Here is a 22668-nt window from a genome sequence, read left to right on the forward strand (position 1 = left end):
AGAATGTACATTCTGAAGCCTTCCCCACTGCCCCCCAGAAAGCCTTTCTAGCCTTCTTGCTAGGAGTCCTGTCCTGCATACTCATCCACAATTATAACAGAGATAACGAACAATTATAACAAAGGCAGCACACCAGTGGCTTTCAACCTTTCTACACCTGAGGTCCATGGACCAGGGTTTGAAGCCCAGTGGCAAAAAGCACCAGAATAATAGAGATTATATTAGAATAATCTGAGGGAAGGGATCAGGCATCAGTATTTTTAAGGGTTCTGGTTATTTCAATGTGTGATCGATCAACCTTGAGAATCATTGTACTAGATTGCTCTGTTAAAGTTCTGTTGCTCGGGTGGGTTGAGGGGGAAGGGGGCAAAAAAAAAAAAGTTCTGTTGGTTCCTATTTTTAAAAAAAAGGTGAAAAAGGTAAAAAGTAAAAGCATAAAATTGTCTTTACTGTAAGTTTATTTTACTTATGGAATGCTTCAGAGATTCAAACGATTCTTCCAAAGGCAATTAATGATCATGTTTTCAGTCACCTACCTGCTCACAGCTATAACTAAATTTCAAAAGGTACCAAAAGCAGTGGAGGGACCTGGGGGGGGGTTGGGGGGCACGGAGAGGGGGTCAGGACAACTTTGTTTACAGAGTTTACTATGTCTTCTCTAAAACTACTTCTAACCTCAGGAATGTGAAATGTTTACCACAGCCACTCTTTTTTTTTCAGTTGTAAATCTATTTCTAAAGCAAGTATTCTAATTACCATTTACTGGGAAGTCACAGGATAGTTGGGTATTTTGCAAGTCAATTCAGGAGAAAAATAGAAAGCTGGTTAAGTCCAATTTAGGTGAGGTTAAGCACTGCAGGCTTAAACACACATACAGAGTGAAACCCAGCTCCTCCTAGGTCGCACACATTGTGATGTTAACAGCAGCAAACAAAGGACCAAGGCAAGGGGAAAGAAAATTACCTGTGGCAGCCACCATTAAGACAGTAGACCACCTTTTTAAAGATCCACATGGGGAATGTATATAGCTTCAAAAAGGTCTGAAGGATATTTTCATCTTCCTATCCACTCAAGACTAGACACCAAGAAAAGCATTATTTCTAAAAAAGTGTTATTCTGAAATAAAAACACATCAAGTGCAATTGTTGTGGTGGGGTGCTGTATGGTCACTTTAAAAGGTCAATTTCCAGTGGGGCACTGAGAGCTTTTTTTCTTTTTTCCTGGAAAAAGGGAGGAAGATCAAATAATTTGGGAACCTCTGCTTTAAAAGGATCTTAAACTCCAAGAATGAGTGCATGCATGCAAGTGTGGAGGTGATGATCCTGCAGACGAGTACTCTAGAATAAACTCGGTTGATCTGAGAAGATTAAAAAGCCAATCAGAGATCTTAGTGCACCAACAGCTGTGGCCCAGAGACACAGCAGCGAGTCCTGGAAGACACCACAGTGCCAGAGATCCCTCCCGGCCCCATATCGAGCCAATTTCACTGGGGCAACCCAGATGCACACCCAGGCAGGTACACTCTCACCACCTACTCCAATGGAATCCCTGGTGACCAAGAGCTTCCACAAGCAAGGCCCAGGTATGCAGGTACCAGGACTAAATCTCCAGGCCACATGGCGGCAGAGGATTGGGGCTGTCCCTCCCCGGGTCCCCACCCACTCAGCAGACTGACTGTCATGCCCACAATCTGCCTGGGGACAGGGGGCATCTTAGCACACCAACAGCCCTGGTCCAGAGACTCTCAATTGAATCCCAAAATGGATTAGTGCCATACAGAGATGTTTCTGGAACCCAACTGATATAGGCAGGTAGATAGGGAAAGGCCCTGGACAGTGAAACAGGCCAGCAAAAGTTCTGGAAAGAAAATTCCAAGGCTGATCCACTTTGTGGATAAGACCTTGAGCGGCGGACCCTGAGTAGATTGGACCCCTCCCCATGAAGGAAATTCCTCGAATTCCCTGGACCTCTCCCTCAATCTGATTAACTTTAGTGATTCAGCCCAAAGTAGACCATCACCACTCCCAACCTCCTTAGCAACGGACTTTTACCTGGGAAGAAACCCCGACGTGGATTTCTGCCCGATCCCACGTGCTGCTTATGCCCACGTGGCAGAGCACATGTGGCGCTTGAGCACATATGTTGCCCGCATCTCTCTTCTTGAGATGTTGTGTACTTTCATGCTTTCATGCCTAGTGCTAGGATGTATGTAGGGGTTCTCTCTCTCTCCCTCTCCCTCTCTCTCCCTCTCTCTCTCTCTCTCTCTCTCAGCCCTTGGAGAAACCCATGTTCTCTTGAGTGCTTCTCTCTCTCTCTCTCTCTCTCTCTCTCTCTCCACACCTTAAACCCTCCAAATAAAATCTATTTATTTCACTGCTTGTCTACTCCTGAAATTCCTTTTTTGTGAGGTAAGGTGAGACAAGAACCCAGTAACCCTGGGTCCCGGGTGGCAGAGGCTGTTGGGAAGAAGGTGACCGTCTTTCTCCCCGCTTCAAATAAATCACCTGTGGGGCCTACCAACATCACAACCATTTTTTACAATCTAGAATCCCAGAAGCACATGGCCGCAAAAACAGCTGTGCAAGCTCTTGTGATATTCAAAATGAGCAATGGAAAATACATTATCTAGCGTCAGCCCCTGGCAGGTAGGCTTGAATGGTGGTGGGAAAATTCGAACAAAACGTAATGACCAAAAGTAGAAAGAGAGTATGGAGGAAACTGACTGCCATAGAGGCTGGGTGAGGACTGGGATGAGGTAGGGGGGATACTGGGGACAGTGGTGGTGGAAAATGTGCACTGGTGGAGAGACGGGTATTTGATCATTGTATGGCTGAATCTCACACATGAAAACTTTGTAATGCTACCTCATGGTGATTCAATAAAAAAAAAAAAAAAACCCACAATCAGACTTCAGAGGTGAGCCCAGGAATGAAGTCCAGGATCATGGGTCTCAGTGAATTCAGTCGATGACACCAAAGATGAGCAGAAAGGGGGTGACTTTTAGGTCATTCTCTAGCAATGAAATCAAGCCTTAAGAAGCTCAAAGTGTTAGTAACTTCACTTCTTAATTACCAATACACCAAAAGCAGCATTTTTGTAAGGAAGCAAGAAGCCCTGTGGAATGCCTCTGAACTAGATTAAACCACCAGGCTAGTAATTAAACTAACTTTATATTGGAGAGGACTCTTGCTCAAACTTGAGCAATCCTGCTCATTTCAGGAAAGCAATTTTAGTACAAAAGTGGAGACAAGAAACTTTTGAGCTTCCATTTCAGCTCAGATACCATCGTTGGCAGCTTCTATTCTCCTAACTACAAAATCTGGAGACCAACCACTTCCAAGAGGTGTTAAAGGGGATTAAGATTATGAAATACTGTGAAGATAAAAAGGCGTAAATCTCAGTCTTGTATCATTTGCAGGTAATTTAACAGTCTTTGTTTCTGTGTCAGCAAACAAGTTTTTACCATTTTATCCATCTAGACATTTTGATAGCAGTTACTGCCATAGTACCTAAGTGCCATACAACCCATTTAAAGACTGCTTAGCATTTTGTTAAAATGACATGCTGCAACATCATATTAAAGTCTGCCTAAGAACCCTAAACACTTAGAAAAATTATTTTTCTTCAAATTGATCAATGCTATATGTCATCACAAAATTATTTACATCTTACAGCTGGATAATAGTTTAGTAAATGACAGCTGTAACATGGTGTACCACAGCACTATAAACACCACAAATGACTAAATGTAAGACAAGTTACTCCCCACCCCCAAACCAAGTGTTGAAAAGGTCATCTTATTCTATTCAAAATTTACAAAGTCTCAGGTAGAGGCAATCTATTTATTTGATCTTGTGAAGTACAGACACCATCTGGGATGGCACACTCACCTGAAACAACTTCAATTATTGCTCATCCTGGAGTTCTACCAAAGTCACTTGCAGAGGTTGAGTTTCAAAGAAAGAGGTAAAAAAGTATCCATTGGGAATCTCAGAAATTCCACTAGGATTATAAATGCTGTGTTAAGTGTCAAAACAAGGCATGTAAAGTTTACTTGAGGGTAAGGGATACAGTTCAATGGGCAGTATACAGAAGAGGTCAAGGTTGTAACCCTTGGCACTAAGTGGTTCTTACCACTGGATGTGGCTCAATAACAACAAAAATAAAATAAAATAAAATAAAATTGACTCAAAAAGCAGTATGTAAAGTTACCTTACAGAATATGTAAGTCATTCTGTAATTGGAAAAAGAAGAGAAAAAGAAAACTATCACCCTAATGTGTATTTGTGAGGTGACATTTCCAGAGATAAGAGTGCATATTTATCCAAGGACAACAGTACATGAAAAATGCTTCATCTCAGGATAAAAATTTAAACAATGTACTACATAAAACCATGTAAAAAACTGCTTCAAAAAGCACCAATGTGGTAAACAACAGTGATTCAAAAGTCTTAAAAAGAATTTGAATAGAAGTTTCTCAATGATTATAGGAAAAAAATTAGTTATATAATGAATTAATTATATAATGTTATTTCTATATATTTATGGGTAAGTGAAACTCTTTTAAGTAGATATCTGATTTCTACCTCTAAATGTTCAAAGGAGATCATGAACTGGTGATCATAAACTGTTTTTGTTAACATTCTCATTGAAAATAGTGAACAATGCTTGTGTGTGTGTGTGTGTGTGTGTGTGTGTGTGTGTGTGTGTGTCAGAGAAAAGCAGGGAATTAATTTGTCCATACTTGTGGCCAATTTAGACTCAATCCCCAGCACCGAATATGGTTCCCCCAAGTCCTGCTGAAAGTGATTCCTGAATGCACAGGGTGTGACTTCCCCTACAGGGGTGTGTGTGTGTGGGGGGGGGGGGGCGGGGAAGGGGGAGCTTGGTCTTGAAATCATTTTGAAAAACTAATTTTTGTAAGTGAAAAATTATTAAGATTCAGCATAATTTGAATTGATAATATACATATATGAATAGGGACAGTGCAGATGATCAGAAAACAAATTCCAAGTCTGGTATAAGCCTTCTAACAAACGAAGTTCAGTTTATCTGCCAAAAGACTATGCTTTTTGATTCTTGCCTCTAACCTTATTGAAAAAACACCAAAAATCAAGGTTTTGTACTAAGAGTAACACATCCAGATAAAGGCTGAGTCAGTATTATTGCAAAGACTGTGTACAGAATGGTACTAGCTGGTGTCATTCACATCACAATCACCCTTGATTTATGGGGTTTGGTTTGTTTGTTTTGCCTTTGGGCCATCCCAGATAATGCTCAGGAGTTACTTCTGATTCTGCACTCAGGAATTACTCCTGGCAGTGTTTGTGGGGCAATACAGACTGCAGTCAATCAAACCCAGATCGGCTGTGTGCAAGGCAACTGCTCTATCCACTGTGCCATCCATCCAGCCCTGGTTTGTGAATTGCTAAGGACAGATTTTTGGCAGATACCAGAAAGGTGTGGGGGGGTAGTTCTAATAGGCATGAAAGTATTTCATGGGCTCCAGGGAAATGTCTTCTCCAAGCATAGAAATATGAGGAATCTATTTCATATTTACGAGCAGTTACTTATGTAGGGGATATACACATAATCAAATGAAGGACAAAAAAGGACAATTACCTTGTAAATTCCAAACAACCCCAGATCCCGTAAGACAGACAGGGCACTGACTCGAGGACCAGTAGTTATTTCTCCAGCCACTTGCAAACGGATCTTGACGATTTCCAAAGGATTTGTGAAAATCACTTGGGAGCCTCCTGCCTAAGAAGAAAAATGAAAAAAAAAAAAAATAGGATCAAAGCAGAGTAATAGAAAGGCTGATCAGGAAGAGATGAGTGATTATTCTTAAGGGAACTCAGAAGATATATCCTGGAGAGATGGTAGTTTCAGTCCTTGCCTCATCAAGTAAACTGTGAATGTTGCTAGAGCCTAGGTACAGAGGGCCTCTCTCCTTTAGGCAGAGGCTGAAAGCAGGAAGACTAGATGGAGGAACAGGGGAAAGCAAGAGACTTGTGTTTACTCCACCAAAGTCTTCACAAATGACAAATATCTTTAAAACACAAACAACTGTGACCCCAGGGCACAAAGGCAGTAATAAACCGCACAGCTAGTATTGAAGTAAAGAGACGCAGATCTGCCTGTCAAATAGGAAGGAAAAGGGTAGACAAAGATTCTCCCATAATAAACTCCATGGTTCTGGCAATAATTCAAAATTTCCAGGGAACATGTAAACTTAGATGAAAGCTCTTTTTTCTCTCTTAAAATATCAGGCTGATCATCAAACACCATTTTATGGAGTTACGGATTCTCATAATTTTATTTATGTGTTACCTGTGTATAGAATTGTTCTTTTCATATAAGATAAATGTCAAAGTAGTGAAAATATGCATTAAATCAATTATGGTCCAAACTTTGAACAATGTGTGTTATTTCATTCCAGCAATGGCTGGGTGCCACACCTCCGAGCTCATCAGTGGAAATCTTTAAAGTGCACCATAAGGGAAATTTTAAGCTAGCTATTTTGAAGCTAAGCCTATATTTATAATAAGCAATTACATTCTTTCCTACTGCACTTCAACTTGTTATTCCTTGTCACAATATATTACATTTTTATATCATCCAAAACAGGTTGACATTCAATATAGTTCAGAATGTTTATTAAGAAGGGATCTCACCAAATCGGTTCAGAGACACAAAGCTGGTATTATAAGTTTAAGGTGCTATCATGGTAACTGGCACAATTTGCTTCTATATCATAGGAAAGTATGTCTTGTTAGATTCTCAGATCCTAATGAACCATGTATGTGCATTCAAAAATGCCCTATACTAACCCAAACTGGTAACTAGGATGGTTCTGAAAGTTTTGCTTATAACGTCTTGAAATAAAAGATTAAAAACAACATCAATATTCAATGGTAAGGAATAGACTAAATACATTTGAGTAGGTTCATACAATGAGATACTATGCTGCTAATTAAAAAATGATGGGGAAAATGTTCGCTATATATAGGTAGGCAAAAATTCTCCTATGATTAAATGAAACTACATCTTTCTTCCCACCATTCCACACTATCTAGCTTCTGAAGTAGGATTTCAAATGGGGGTTATTTTATCTGCTGTACTTTTCTGTCACTGTCCCCCTGTTGTTCACTGATTTGCTCGAGCAGGCCCAGTAACATTGTGAGACTCGTTACTCTGTTTGGCATATCGAATACGTCACGGGAGCTTGCCAGGCTTTGCCGTGAGGGCGAGATACTCTTGGTAGCTTACCAGGCTCTCTGAGAGGGGCAGAGGAATCAAACTCGGGTGGGCCTGGTCAGCCGCGTGCAAGGCAAACACCCTACCCGCTGTGCTATCGCTCCAGCCTGTACTTTTTCTATACAGATCATATGTAGAAAAAAATTAATTCTTACATAATAAATTAATTCTTTGTATCACTTACCTAATACACATAGTAATCAATGAAAACAGAGGAAAGAAAAAGAAAAAATAAATTACCTTTATAATTGTTTCATCAATTACCTTTCTAAGTCAAGCTGTCTTTCAATTTTTCATTATTAAACCTTAAAACACCTTGTTCTTTAAAACAGACCAAAATTTTTCCTTGTAACCATATACTGATATTGTGTAGAGGGTCAAAGAGATAAAATAGGTTGATCGCATGCTTTGGATGCAGGAAGCCTGGGTTTGAGTCACAAGGACCCCTGACCACTGTTGCAAGAAATCCTTGAATCAAGAACTAGGAGTAGCCCTGGGCACTGCTGGGTGTGACTTCATAAACAAAAAAGCAAATAAACAAGCCAACAAAGATGTTATAAATGTAGAGAAATAGGTACATGCTTTGCATGCAGGAGCCCCAATTCTATCCCCAGCATGGCCTGATCCCCTGAACACTGCCAGGACCAACCCCTGAGAACTGAGCCAGAAGAAGCTTCAGAACACTGCCAGGTATGATCCAAAGACTCCCCTTCTCCCACTCCCCATCAACACAAAATAAAAACTGTCAAGAAGGCAGTAGTTTTCATCTTTCTAGTTAGCTCCACAGACTAGCTTCATCTTCTTTGTTTTTGCTAGTCATCACTTTCATGTCTCTTCTACACAACTCTAAGTCAAACAACTGTGATAGAAAGAAACCTTCTGAAGTGGGAACATCTCACATAGAAGTGTGGGATGATCTACACAGAGGCCTGTGCATGCAATACACATGAAGACATTTGCCTCCAAGGCTCCAGGGCTCAGGATGGCCACACTCTCTTTCCAGGCTGCTGGGACCTGCAGAAAAGTGAAAAGACCAATCTCCAATGCCTGCAGCCTATGAGTATTCAGGGGTTTACATTTATACTTTTCTACAACACACAGGGGTGTTTAAGTTTGTCAGAATGAAGAGCCAGTGGGTTTGGTATATCTTTGTTGCTTTTTTTTTTTGATTGTCAAATAAAAGGCTCTATTTATTCTAATTGGGCTGGTGCAATGACACAGCGATAGGGAGTTTGTCTTGCACACAGCTGACCGGACCGACCCAGATTCAATTCTTCTGCCCCTCTCGGAGAGCCCGGCAAGCTATCGAGAGTATTTCGCCCGCCCACATGGCAAAGCCTGGCAAGCTCCCCATGGCGTATTCGATAAGCCAAAACACAGTAATTGTTGTTGCTGTTTTGTTTTGAGGCCACATCCACTTGTGCTGAGGGCTTACCCCAGGCTCTGCAGTCGGGGAACATTCCTGGAAGTGCTCAGCGCAGGATATGGTGCCAGGGATCGAACCCAGGTTGGCCACCTGGAAGGCAAATGTCTTCACCTCTGTATAACCACTCAAGTCACTGAATTGGAATGAGACCCAAGACTACTTTTTGTTTATTTGTTTCTGAACCACACCTGGCTGTGCTCAGGGATTATTCCTGGCTCTGTACTCAAGGATCACTCCTAGTATAGAGGGAGTCACCTAGCATGAAGGGGATCAAACCTGGGTCAGTCTCATGCAAGGCAAGTCACCTTACTCACTATTCTATCTTGCTGGCCCTGAAGACTTCTTTTTAAAGCACCAACCTGGATAAACCATGTCAGCCATGAAAAAAAAATAGCAAGCAGTCATTGTAGATCAATCTTCTTGAAGGACAGAACAGAAAGGCAATGCACTCTCCCCAAGCACTGCAGGCAAAAGTGAGGAGCAGGCTAAGTCTGGCACATGAAGACAAAGTCTCAGGCCTATATGACCAGCCATCTAACTGGCTATGTGAACCCAAGAGATGGTGATGGTACTACAGCGAGCACAGTGCTCAAGACACCAGCTACACCAAACACACTGGTTTTGTTTTCCCTAGTTCCTAAACTGATGATTCTCCTCCCTGGATGTAACAAGGTTACAATCACTTACAGAGCTTTTAAAAATGTGACATCTTGGGCTGGAGCAATAGCACAGTGGGGTTTGCCTTGCACGCAGCCAACATGGCTGATACAGGCATGGCCGAGACAGGTTCGATTCCCAGCATCCCATATAGTCCCCGAGCACCGCCAGGAGTGATTCCTGAGTGCATGAGCCAGGAGTAACCCCTGAGCATCGCCAGGTGTGACCCAAAAAGAAAAAAAAAAAAGACATCTGTACCTCACTCCAGACAAATAAAAATTCCTGCACAAACTCTTTTAAAAATGCTTTCTATGTGATTAGAACTTGCAGGGGAGTTGAAAAATTGCTTTACATAGATACAATATTGCTAAATCCCTTTTGATTTTGAGAGTATGCTTAAAAGTTGTGATTTCTGAACCCCAGTTTTCACATTCTTTCAAGAAAGGAACCTTCTATCTTATAACCATGATTTTCTACATATCCAAGCAGTGTTATTTATAAGTATAGAATTATCAGACATAGAGTTTCTCTTTAACTCATTATCTTATATCTTCATTAGGACCATCAAAGTTGGTATCGTATAAAGTAAAATAAGAACATATACTCAAGTCACTGGCTCCAAATCAATCAATACATACAAATTCTTTTAGCAAAACCAAGTAATTAATCACCATGGATGGTGCAAAAGTCAAATCCACTTTAGAGAGTCACAGGGAAAAAGAAGCAGAGGGAAGAAAGAACTCTGTGACACACGGGAAAGAATAACACTACACTCGTAACTTCTCATGGAGTCTAAAAGAAAGAACCTATAGAATCAGAGTGGCATGTTGCAGAGGTGCCGGAGATGAATCAGTTCTTTGGAGTCCAGCGGGAAAGAAATGAGAGACTCCAAGGCACCATCAGAAGATGCTTATCATCACATGCACAGTGTCTGGACAGCACCATGACTGGATCACTGAGCAGCATACTGCCTGCTGCTCCACTGACTCCTGATCTATTATCCATTCACAGCACCTTTCCTAGGTCCCTCCTTTGCAGAGATCAAAGCCAGTGGAACCCTCAGACACTGGACAGAAACATATATTGTGCACAATGTCTCTGTGTCCCTCATCATTTGAGAGCTCTGGCTGTGTGAGGATAGTGGGTTTTGTATGTGTGTGCAATTTTGTCACACATTATTTTCCAAGGATTTTCTGCAGTATGCGGTGAGTAGGAGAGAAGGAAACTTTCTTCCAAAGAATTGGTTCTGTGTGGCATTATTTTATTTTATAATGGGGACAGTGATTTCTCTAGAGATTTCTGGTATTTTTGTTCCCATTCCCTTATCCCTTATCTCTGGATCCTCATAAAGAGAAATACATATATTCATTGTCACCTCACTTCTGCCACACTAAATGAATGAACTTCTCATTCATTCACACCAAACTGTTCACCAAATATTTATAAGCAATCATTTTCAAAGTGTGTCCTAGGAACTGCAAGGACACAAGATGAGACAGAAAGTGTTTCTATTTTCAAGGAGGTTGAAATAGGAGGAACTATTATAAATATTCACTAAGCATCCATAATGGTTTATTAAGGCATTTATTTCATATGCACTTGCATAGTCCACCAAGATGAGTTTCTTCCTGATTTTACACAGGGGGAAACTGAGGTATAGAAAACAAAAGCAACAGCTATCAGCTGAACTGTGTTCTAACTAAAATTCTTCTGCTAAAATTCTAGCCATCCTCGGTACCTGAGAATGTGACTATATTTGTATAAAGAGGAAATTACATAAAAGTGATAATCTATGATAAAATGATGACATCCTAATCTAATGTGACTTATGTCATTATAGGACAAGAACACTGAGACGACACATGAGCACCAGTCATCTATAAGAGGACTTTCCACAGTCATCTGTAAAAACAAAACAACAAAACTACCAGTGACAACACCTTGATCTTGGACTTCCAGCTTCCAGAAACAGAGAAAATAAATGCCTGTGGTTTAATCCATTCCATGTGTGGTATATAAGGCATGGTAGCACTTTAGCACTGTCCTCCTGTTGTTCATTGATTTGCTCCAGCAGGAAACAGTAACGTCTCCATTGTGAGACTTGTTGTTACTGTTTTTTGGCATATCAAATATGCCTGGGTAGTTTGCCAGGCTCTGCCGAGTGGGTGAGATACTCTTGGTAGCTTGCCGGGCTCTCTGAGACGGATGGAGGAATCGAACCCCAGTCAGCAAGGCAAACACCCTACCTGCTGTGCTTTCGCTCCAGCCCTACAGCATGGTAGCATGAGAAAATGAGTAGAGCAGGGTCATATGGTCAGCAAATTGGAAACAGACAACTCACTAGTGAATTTACAATAAATATTTGCCTTACAAACAGAGAAAATGGAGCATCAGGAAAGATAACTTGGTAAAAGTTGGTAAAAGATGGTAAAAGTTAAGGTTCAGACAAATTCCCGAGGCCATTCGAGGGAGGGAAAGATTTCTGTTGGCAAGAATAATCTGGGGGAAGTGGTAAGACATAGTATGGCCCAGCTCTTTCCTTTTGCAGTCATCGCTGAAGTGCTAACTGCCAAAATGAAGTTCAATCCTTTCATGCCTTCTGACTGGAGCAAGGACTATAAGAAGCATTTCAGTGCACCATCCCACATTTGTAGGAAGATCAGGCCTTCCCCTCTTTCCAAAGAATTGAGACAGAAGTACAATGTGCAATCCATGCCCACCAAGAAGGATGAAGAGGTTCAGGTTGTGAGAGGACACTACAAAGGTCTGCAAATTAGCTAATTAGTCCAGGCTTACAGGAAGGAGTATGTTTATCTACATTGAACAAGTACAGCAAGAGAACAAATGGCACAACAATCCACATAGGCATTCACTCCAGTAAAGTGGTTATCACTAGACTAGAACCGGATAAAGACTGCAAAAAGATCTTGAACGCAAAGCCAAGTCTTGCCAAGTAGGAAAGGAAAAGGGCAAATACAAGGAAGAGACACTTGAGAAGATGAAAGAATAAAGTTATCTCATATACATCTTGATTAAAAACTGGAAAATGAAAAAAGAATATATAGCCCATCAGCTGGTGACTTAAATATAATTAAGATTTAAATATTCCAGGCAGAGAATGGCACAAAGACAATGTGACAAGGGCTTGCCATTTTTATAAAGCCATTACAACATTTGACCAGTTAAATTTTAATATGTGTGAAAATTATAATGTGATCAACAATTATCATTCACTAGCATTTGAGAATGTATCGTATGCAAATATTGTGTCACATGTTTTGTGAAGTACTGTTTCTTTGGTCATTACAGTATCCCAACGTAGGAAATAATATGATAGCATCTTTCTAAGTGAGCCAATCATGGCTGATAGGGGTGGAGGAGGATACATAACTTGGTTAATTCATCCTGACAGAAAGGTAGTAATGGTATTCAAAGCTAGACCTGGCTCATGCTACAGTCTGAGAATGTGTCAGCACAGAAGAAACTAGTCATTTGTTTTAGGACTGAATTCACCACTCTGAAAAGGTAAGTTACACTCTACAGATGGTGCCTTTGTACGTGTATTGGGGTAAAAGGGGAGGAGGATGTGATGACCAAGGGTAGAAATGGAGCTAGTAAGTAAAGTTTTGGAGCTACAGAGTGTTCTGATTAGAATCTCTGTCCCAGAAAGATGAATAGTTATCAGAGGAAAAGGAAATTATGAGGGAAGGGGAGCCCTGAGGTAGGGATAACAATTCAGCAGAGTAGGGAAGAGATAGACCAGACTTAGAACAATTACACTGGTAGTGAGGCAGGGTGAGGGGCAGTGAGAAATGGATGGAACAGAGATCACTAGGTCTTGGCAGATGAATATGGGGCATCTGGGGCAAAAGGAATGAGTAGGGACAAATTAAAATCTACACTTTTGTATCTGTGCAATAAAAACAAAAGATCAGAAAGACAAATATGAGGGATGGGAGAATAGAAAGAGGGTGCCTGACCACTGAAATGGTACTAGAATTCTGATAAGTGTGGTGAAACACACACAGATAAAGGTCTGAAACTGAAACTATATTCCCAGAATTCCTATAGTATTAGAAACAAAATTGTCAATTAATTAAAGTTCAATCAAAATAAAAACAGAGAACTAGTTCTCCCATGGTTTTCTGGTAAAACAGAACTAGGACATACCTAGAAGACCGTGGAAGAGCGTGCGGGGGGTAATGGACTGAGACATATAGGAATTAAAGAAAGAGTCATGGCTAATATGTATGTGGTAGGAAAAGGCAGGGGCTTACATGCCCTTTCCCTCTACATTCCGTTCAGGGAATTCCTTTCGTTTTACATTCCTTTCATGGAAGGAAGAAGAGAAACCAGAGTAGAGATGGAATCAGAGACCTCATTCCATACTGCAGGGTAGTAGAATCATAGAAGTCAGGAAAGGGGGTTCCAAAAGAAAAAAGGTCAAGAGGGAAATGGCCACCAATGTATGTTGCTGACATAGGGCAGTGACCCGTGAGTGGAAAATGAATCCCAAGGAATTACAGCCTACAAAATCTACATTTTACAGGGTAGGGGAAGAAAGAGGAATGATAGTTGTTCGTGGGAGCAAACAAGGTAGAATAAAAATTTATTTGGGGTAATTAAGAAGCAAAGATCTATGGAGAGTGAAAAGATAATGCATAGCTGGGATAATTGTGTTATGTATGCTTAAGCAAAACAGCGCAAGTTCTGAACAGTAGAGGTGGAAGGCAAAGTGTGAAGCCTGTGGATTGCTTTAGTGCCACACATAAAGATGTGGACTACTTCTGTTTCAAGGCAAAATCTGACAACTAGTAGTTGCCCTCACTATTAATGCTTCAAAGACAAAAAAAAAAAAATCGAATCAAAAGGCTTAGGATTTGGCAAATGGAGAGAGAATAAAGTTCTGGACTTAGAGCAAATCTACAGTAATGACACAGATCTCTCCAAATCAATAATAAAAAAAACATTCTGGATCTCTAGAAGCAGTTATGGTACAGTTAGTCTAATGTGCCACACAGACAAGGTCTAGTAGTTAATGACATCTAAAGTCAAGTTCATGCAATTACTCAAGTATTCTATCTTTATACTGAAACAAATTGAAAGACAAAGCAGTTGGTGAGCTTAAACACTGCTTAAGATTCCTTCCTTATCTACACCCACCCCAGGGGTCTCAAAACCACAGAGAGCTTAGCTCCTCAGAAAATTCTCATTTAATTGCACACTATGTGCACACCACTATGGATGAGGAATATATGACATATGCCAGTCTATTATCAAGTACTGGATAAAAATATTTTATTATCACTGTATTTGTATTGAATGTTGAATAGTCTGAACAACATGTGCCAGAAACTTTTACAGCTTTAAAATTAAAAGGGATGGGCTGGAAAGATAAAACAATAGATAGGGTGCTTGCCTTGCACATGGTTAACCTAGGTTCAGTCCCTGGAAACACATATGGTCATGTAAGCATTATCAGGGGTGATCTCTGAGCATACAGTCAAGAGAAAACCTGGGGCATGGTAGGATGTGGTCCAGCCTCTCCTCCCCAAAGAACCCTCATATCTAAAACACTGCATAAACTTTAGAAGAGGAATAAAGAACTGATACACTAACACACTCACACTCACACATACACAGGTGCGGGCACATGCGCACGCAGACAGACAGACAGACAGACACACACACACACACACACACACACCCCTTTTACATCTGGGACCAAAGCAACAGTATAGTGAGTACAGTGCTTGTCTTGCATAGGGTCATCCTGGGTTTGATCCCTGGTACCTCATATGGTCCTATGAGGAAGGCTAGGAGTGATTCCTGAGTACAGAGCCAGGAATTAGCCCTGAGAATCAGGGGTGTGGCCCACAAACAAATAAACAACACCCCCCTAAACTTTTATACTAACTTACTTTATTCTATTCCTACTTGTGGTGGTAATAAAGGCTTTCAAAACGTACAGAATTAAGAGAAAATAAACTTTAAAATGAATATAAAGATTTTTAAAGCTAAAGAAACAGGTTTTGGGTTGAAGAGGTAGTACAGAAGGTAGGATGCTTGCCTTGTAAGCAGCTGGCTTGGGTTTAATCCCCAGTAATATATATGATCCCCAAGCCACTGCAATGAATGATACCTGAGGACAGAGCCAGGAGTAAGCCCTGACGTGGGCAGGGCTTACTCTAGATGTGGTCTAAAAAATAAAAAACAAAAGAAAAAGATAAAAACAAAACAGGTTTTGTTCTTAAACTTGAAGTCAATTGTAAATGGCCTATAAATTAATATGAAACACAAATGTAAAAAAGCCGACTTTCCATTAAATAAAGACTCAAACATTATAAAGGTCATTTTCCCCATAAAATATTTTAAATTTGAAGCAATCTTTCTAGTAAAATATCAACAAGATTTCCTGAAAGAAATTTGAAATAGGAATATTAATAATAGTTACACAGGGAATTTTCTACATTAACATTTATAATGTAAAAAAGTAAATTGAAAATAGCTTTAGGGTAAATAAAAATATGAAAAGCAGGACCAAGGCACAGGGATGATAAAGTGGACCCCTTCTATTTGTAGCTATATTGGCCATACCTAACTCCCTATTCTAGGGGCAATCTGATGAGTTATAAAGTTTTCTTAACTTTTCTTTTTCTTGAAAAGGTACTGGGGAATGTTTCTAATCCAATTCAAAGGCATCACTCCTGAAGATCTTGAGACTGAATACAATTCATCAACCTTTCTGAGCAAATTCTCACCTTTATTGATTTTTGCCTCCAAGAATTCTTGTCTTTTTAAGAGGCAGGGGGAGGGGGACCAGGGGGGTCCTCCCACAAGGTGGTCAAGAAGCCTTGAGACCACTTCTGGCAATTCTCAGCCAAGTGGAAGTGGGAGGCCTGGAAGGTGAAGGGAGGCTGGGAGGGGGATGAGGGGTGGGACCAAGCAGTGGCCAAGACAAAGGCCTAATACTCTGAGACACAAAGGATTTCCTGGGCATCCCAGTCATGCTTGGGGGCCTCTATGGTCATACCCAGGAGTGCTCAGGGGCTCTGAAGTGCCAGGAATCCAACAGAATCTGAGTTAGCTGCATGAAAGGCGGCCCAACTTAACCCCAAGATTTCTTGTCATTTTATTTATTGTGTACATAGTTAACCAACAGGTTTTTACATGCTGAAAGGATTTGAAGTATACTAGAACAGGAAGGTCAAGATTTTGTTGATAAAACTCAACAGTTTGTACGGGATTCCCCCTGAGATATTGTGTAAGGAATTTTTGTGGACCGTATTTTCAACCAGAGAGGGCAAGATGTATCATTAGGGAACACCTCTGTTCTGTACAGTCTGGGTGGTATCTTTACCTTTCTCCCTTTTTGTCTTTATATGCTTTAATACTCTCTCAGTCTGCTCTTTACAGGATGTGGAAGCTGTGGCCTTTTCTCTACCCTTCCATCTCTGCATTGGTCAGAGCCAAAGATAATTTGAACTCAAGCTGGCTAGCTTTCTAATCCCAAATCAGAATCACTATGCAAATCTGCTGAGTGTCAAAAAGCCAGCAGCACTGTCCTCCCTGTTGTTCATTCATTTGCTTGAGTGGGCGCCAGTAATGTCTCCATTGTGAGAGTTGTTGTTACTATTTTTGGCATCTCGAATACGTCATGGGTACTTGCCAGGCTTTGCCGTTTGGGCAGAATACTCTTGGTACCTTGCCGGGCTTTCCGAGAGGGGCAGAGGAATCAAACCTGGGTCGGCTGCATGAAAGACAAACACCCTACCTGCTGTGCTATCACTTGGGCCCATCAAAAAGTCAATACCTTAAATAATAATAATAAAAAATTATTTTCTTTCTGTTGTTGTTGATTTGGGGCCACACGAAGTTGTGAAAGGGGATCACTTCTGGCTCTGTAATCTGGGATTACTCTTGGTACACTCAGGGGACAATATAGGGTATCAGAAATCAAATCCACTGTGCAAGGTAGATACTCTACCCACTATACTCTATGGGCGTTCAAAAGGTTTATTTTCATCTTCTTTTCTTGTTTGAATAGTACCTACCTGAATGGTTAGTTAATCTGGTTTCCATGGCTTGGAGAGTCTGTCTTAAAGCTATAAATGATTCAGGGGAATGAAAGCATATAAAAAAAATGGAAGAAATAATTTTCCAGGTACAATATAATCAATCTGCAATCTGCAGATCAATCAATAAGTCATGAGGATACAGGCCTGTAAGCTTTGAATTATCTCTATTTTTAAACTCTGAGGAATACTTTATATAAAAATGCATAACTTGGGGCTTTCCCTCTCCCACCACTCCTTCAGTCCTTCCTTTCTTTTCCTGGCTCAACAGAATGGCTTTCACTGAGAAGGGTAGCAAGCAAAGAATATACCATCAACATTACCCCATGCACCCATGGGGTGGGTTTCAAGAAGCATGCACTGTGCGCACTCAAAGAGATTGAGAAGTTTGCCATGAAGGAGATGGGCACACCAGATGTGTACACTGACACCAGGCCCAACAAAGGTGCCTAGGTGAATGGAATAAGAAATATTCCACACCAAATCTGTGTGCTTTTGTCTAGAAAATGTAATGAGGATAAAGACTCACCAAACACTTTATACACTGGTTATCTATATACATATCATCGCCTAAAAAATTCAACTAAACTGATGACATAATAAAGTATGGAATCTCTCTCTCTCTCTCTCTCTCTCTCTCTCTCTCTCTCTCTCTCTCATTTTGGGTCACACCCAGTTCTGATAAGGCCAGTTCTGATAAGGCTTATTCCTGGCTCTAGACTCAGGGATCATGCCTGGATCATATGGGATGCTGGGGACCAAACCCAGATTGCAAGCACCCTACCCGTTGAACTACTGCTCTGGCCCTCTGCCTTCAATTCTTAAAAATAAAATAAAATAAAATAAAAATCAAGGCATGGCTAATAGATAGGACTGAATAATAACAAACCCTTGAACTCTAACCACAGAACCAACATGCTAGGAGTAATATAAAGATGGTGTCCGAGGATCTGTGGCACTTTGGTGGTGGATTGTGGTGCAGTCAGTAATTATGTACACCAGAAGGATAAATATTATTATTATTACTGTGACCACATTACTTCAACTCCAATTAAAAAAAAATTTATGATAACTACTGGAAACAGCAGCAGTCTGAACATGTTATCTAAAGCAGTGTTCTTCAAACTTCTCCTAACCGTGGCCTCCTCCTGACCTTTGTTCCTTCCTACAGCCCCCTGTCTTACCAGTTGGTACTCAAGTACAATACTGTGGGTCCCTATCTATGTGACTTTTACTTGTGGCCCCCTGGAATCACCTGAACCCCTGGTAGAGAAATGTTCATTCAAAGGATTTGCTAAGAAGCTCTAGTTCCTAGGCCATCCACTGACTTTTGTCTGTACTGAACTCGTCTTCATTGCTTCTTTACTCATAGAGATAGTGTCTCCAAACATTTCTTTTGAAACCTAGGGAGTCAAATCAAAAAAATTCTAAAGATCAAAAAATTTTAGGATTCTCTTTTCATCCAACCACTCTATGTTGGGAGAAATATTCAGAGTATTTGGAGAATACTAACAATGTCAAACTTTTTAAAAAATCTATTAATTCAATCTGTTGTCCATAGAAAACAAAGCAGTATATAATTTAACAAATTGTAATTCCAGTTATACTTTCTACCAAAAGCATTAACTATAATTTAATCACCTCTTTTTAATTTGAATTCACATGGTAGGTACTTATAGCTACTTAAAAAATTAAGTGGCAAAATGTATATGAAGAATATGTATCTTGATATTTTAATTATGCTCAATTGAATATACTTAGATTTAAAGTGCTTTTCACAAATGACATGTGCTAAGAATATCTAATTGCACACTGACATCCTAAAATGTGTGCTTACATGTGTCAAAAATAGATTAACATGAAGTTATGGAATATGACTTTTTTTCAAAAACTAAAACCCAAATACTTTATTTTGATTATTTGAATACAAATAGAATTGTAACTATTAAAAGGCTTACACTAGTAAATGTCTAATGATTTCCATTACGTACAAAATGAACAGTCAAGTGATGATAGTATTTCATGTTTGAATAAATTGGAAAATAAAGATTTAAGTATCAGCACTTACTCTCTTACTAACTCAATGTTAAATAAAGATACACAAGTAATTTGTATGTAAATAAGTATTAACATCATATACAAGATCACAGGTACAAAGGAGATACTTAGCAAAGAGCAGTGAACAGATTAAATTAAACCACACTCTCTCATACCAGTTAACTGCTATTCAGATATATGGAATAAAGGCACTCAGCCTCCCAGAGGCTGGCTGACTTGGGGAGGGGGGTGTATCAGAAGGTTGAGACTCCATGCAACTCTTAGGGGGAAAATACTGGGCCCAGTGCTCTCGCAAGAGAAATGGTTCATGGCTGGAGCAATAGCAGAGTGGGTAGGGCGTTTGTCTTGCATGTGGCTGACTGGGTTCGATTCCTAGCACCTCATATGGTCCCCTCGAGCACCACCAGGAGTAATTCCTGAGTGGAGAGACAGGAGTAACCCCTGAGCATCGCCGGCTGTGACCCAAAAAGGAAAAAAAGAAAAAGAGGGATGGTTAGCCCCCTTTAACCAGGAACTTCAGTGCTCAGAGAACCTTTCTCCTAATTTCCAATGGGATAGGTTGAATTGTGTTCCATCAAAATTCATTTTAAAGTCTGAATCTTGTACTTTAGAATGCAACTATATTTGGAGAGAGAACCTTTAAAGAGGCAATTAGACAAAACATGATGATATGGGTGGGTTCTACACCACTATCACAGATTGCTATGAAAAAAGAGATCAGTATACATACCACACACAGACTTAAGGAGGACAGAAAGCCACCCACGGGCAGAGCAGGAAGCTGGCCATCCACAAGAAAACAGCTTCAGAAGAAACTCCAAACTGTGAACACCATGATTTTTGACTTCCAGCTTTCAGAAATGTTGAAAGATAAATTTCTGCTACTTATGCCATGCAATCTAGGGAGTTCTGTTTTGTTTTATTTTAGCCTGAGGCTTTCTTCTTGTACATGTTCTTGAAACGTAAGGGTCAGGAATCTTGGCTCTGTGCTCAGGGAACACTTATGGTGGCCTTGAGGGGCCGTATTGGGAGCTGGGGATCAAATCCGGGTTTGCTGCATGAAGGGCAAATGCCCAATATGATATGTGTTATTGCTCCAGTCCCTAATGTACACATTAAGTTATGAAATTAAAAATCTTAAGGAGATTACTAAAAACTTAAAAGATTATTAAGAATTTAGAAAAATCATTGCCACCTGTTCAGAGACATACAGAATAAATTTTTCCTGTTTTTAATTATGTGGTAAATCAGAGAAAGAGTATCTATACTCTACAAATGTTTCGCTTCCTATCTTCAACTTCATAGGTTTTCAATAGACCTATAGAAGACTGGCCAAGAAACCCAAGTAGAATCTGTCTGACTGACATTAAAAAGCAATTAAGTTACAGACCTGTCAAATACATTCACATTTGGGTCCTGCCTGTTACACATGTCTATTTTCACTTCTACTCCCCAAATCATTTAATGATTTACAGACCTTCAATTTCTAATGCACTTTAACTATATGAAAGCCGTGACCCAATCTTTCTTCATATTTCATATCATAACAAATCCCTCCTCTATTTATTAAAAAACCAGAAGGGTCAGCCAACATTTGGACTGTGTTGAATCCAAACAACTCTGGGATATTTCCAAAGTGGAAAAAGGAGGGAAACAGAAGAGAGACATCTGGCTCAGTGTCCATCATGAGTCAGACTTGTCTCTAATGACATTTCTATGCCAACAAAGACAGCCTTACCCAGGTAAAGTATCCCTAGAAACCCTCAGCACCATCATATATTTCTTTTAGTTTTGCCCTGAGTCCAAATAGAAGTTTGAAGAAATAACCTTACATAGAAATAGAGGCAGAAGAATTCTGTTATTTATTTTTCTTTTGGGGATAGGGTATTTGGGCCACATCTGGTGATACTCAGAGACTACTCCTGTCTCTACACTCAATAATCCCTCATGAAAGTGGTTAGGGGACCATATAGGATGCTAGGGATCAAACCCAGGTGGGTCACATGTAAGGCAAGTGGTTTACCCATTGTTCTATCACTCTGGCACCTTCTTATTCTGGTCCAGAATGCTAGTCTCATTCTCCAGAATTTCTGAGCAAAATACAATCTTTTTAGAAATCTCTGAAATTAGCTACTGAAACAGTTACTCCCCGAACTCCTGCCTTTTTCATAGGATTTAATTTAGTTCATTGTTAAAGAGTAATCTAGTACTTTTTTTTGATCACATCAAAACTGTAATAAATTTCCATGTATTCATTGTCCCTCACACAAAGAAATTCTCTCATTATCAACATTCCCACCCAAGTGATACATTTGTTACAAGTGATAAACTTACAAAACCACATCTTAATCACCCAGACTCCATAGTCTATAGATGGATCACTATTGGTATTGTACATTCTGTGTCTGGAAAAATGCAGAATGACATGTATCTATCATCATAATAAACAGATGCTGTACTGGTTCCCTCTCTATGCCGTCTTTGCCACAACACATAGAAATCTTTCTCCTGTCTCCATAGCTTTGCATTTTCCAAAGTGCACTATTGTTGGAATAGTGGGGAACCATTTCTGATGGTCTCTCACATCTAGTAATACGCATTTATGCTCCCACCAGATCTCCTTCAAGGTTCTCTGAGAGCTTTTTTCCTCCTAAAATCGGTATTATTCCATTGTCTAGATATGCCACAACTTACTTATACATTCACCTGCTGAAGGACATCTACTTAATTTTAAATTGTGACAAAATAAAACTTCTATAACTGGAAGTAAGAAGGGCTAGGACACATAATTTGCATGTGGGAACCCCAGATTCAATTCCCATAACTGCATGGTCCCCAACAGTTTGGGTGTGACCCCAAAACCAAAAAAAAATAGACACAGTGTTACAAACAAAACCATAAAATTCTTTGTTCAGGTTTTTTTCTGAAACAGCGAATTTTTGATTCCTCTAGGTAAATGCAATTGCTAATCACTTGACAAGAATTATTTTATATAAAATTTTCAAACTATGTTTTGAGGAAATGGGCACCATTTGGTTTTCCAACCATAACATCTGAGAGTTCTTGTTGTTCAGTATCCCAGGCATAAGCAAATTAAATAGATGAGAAGCAGTCTCTCATATTTTTGGTCTCTTTTACATGACTCCTTCATGTTTCTGACATGATAATTTTGCATGCTAATCATTCACTGTC

At 40.0% G+C, this 22668-nt stretch overlaps 1 protein-coding gene and 1 pseudogene across 2 annotated transcripts in view; one reads left to right on the forward strand and one right to left on the reverse strand.

Moving 5' to 3' along the window:
* SLC25A13 (solute carrier family 25 member 13) overlaps window positions 1-22668 on the reverse strand; it is a 196309-nt gene that overhangs the window by 22282 nt on the left and 151359 nt on the right. For both annotated transcript variants that reach the window (XM_056118359.1, XM_056118358.1), the window contains exon 14: window positions 5623-5763. In XM_056118359.1, the coding sequence (XP_055974334.1) occupies window positions 5623-5763 (141 nt within the window). The remainder of the gene's footprint in view (window positions 1-5622; window positions 5764-22668) is intronic.
* Window positions 11909-12353, forward strand: LOC130027526 (60S ribosomal protein L26-like; annotated as a pseudogene).

Source organism: Sorex fumeus, unplaced genomic scaffold, assembly GCF_029834395.1.
Source record: "Sorex fumeus unplaced genomic scaffold, SorFum_2.1 ptg000037l, whole genome shotgun sequence".
In the NCBI taxonomy this organism is placed as follows: Eukaryota; Metazoa; Chordata; class Mammalia; order Eulipotyphla; family Soricidae; genus Sorex; species Sorex fumeus.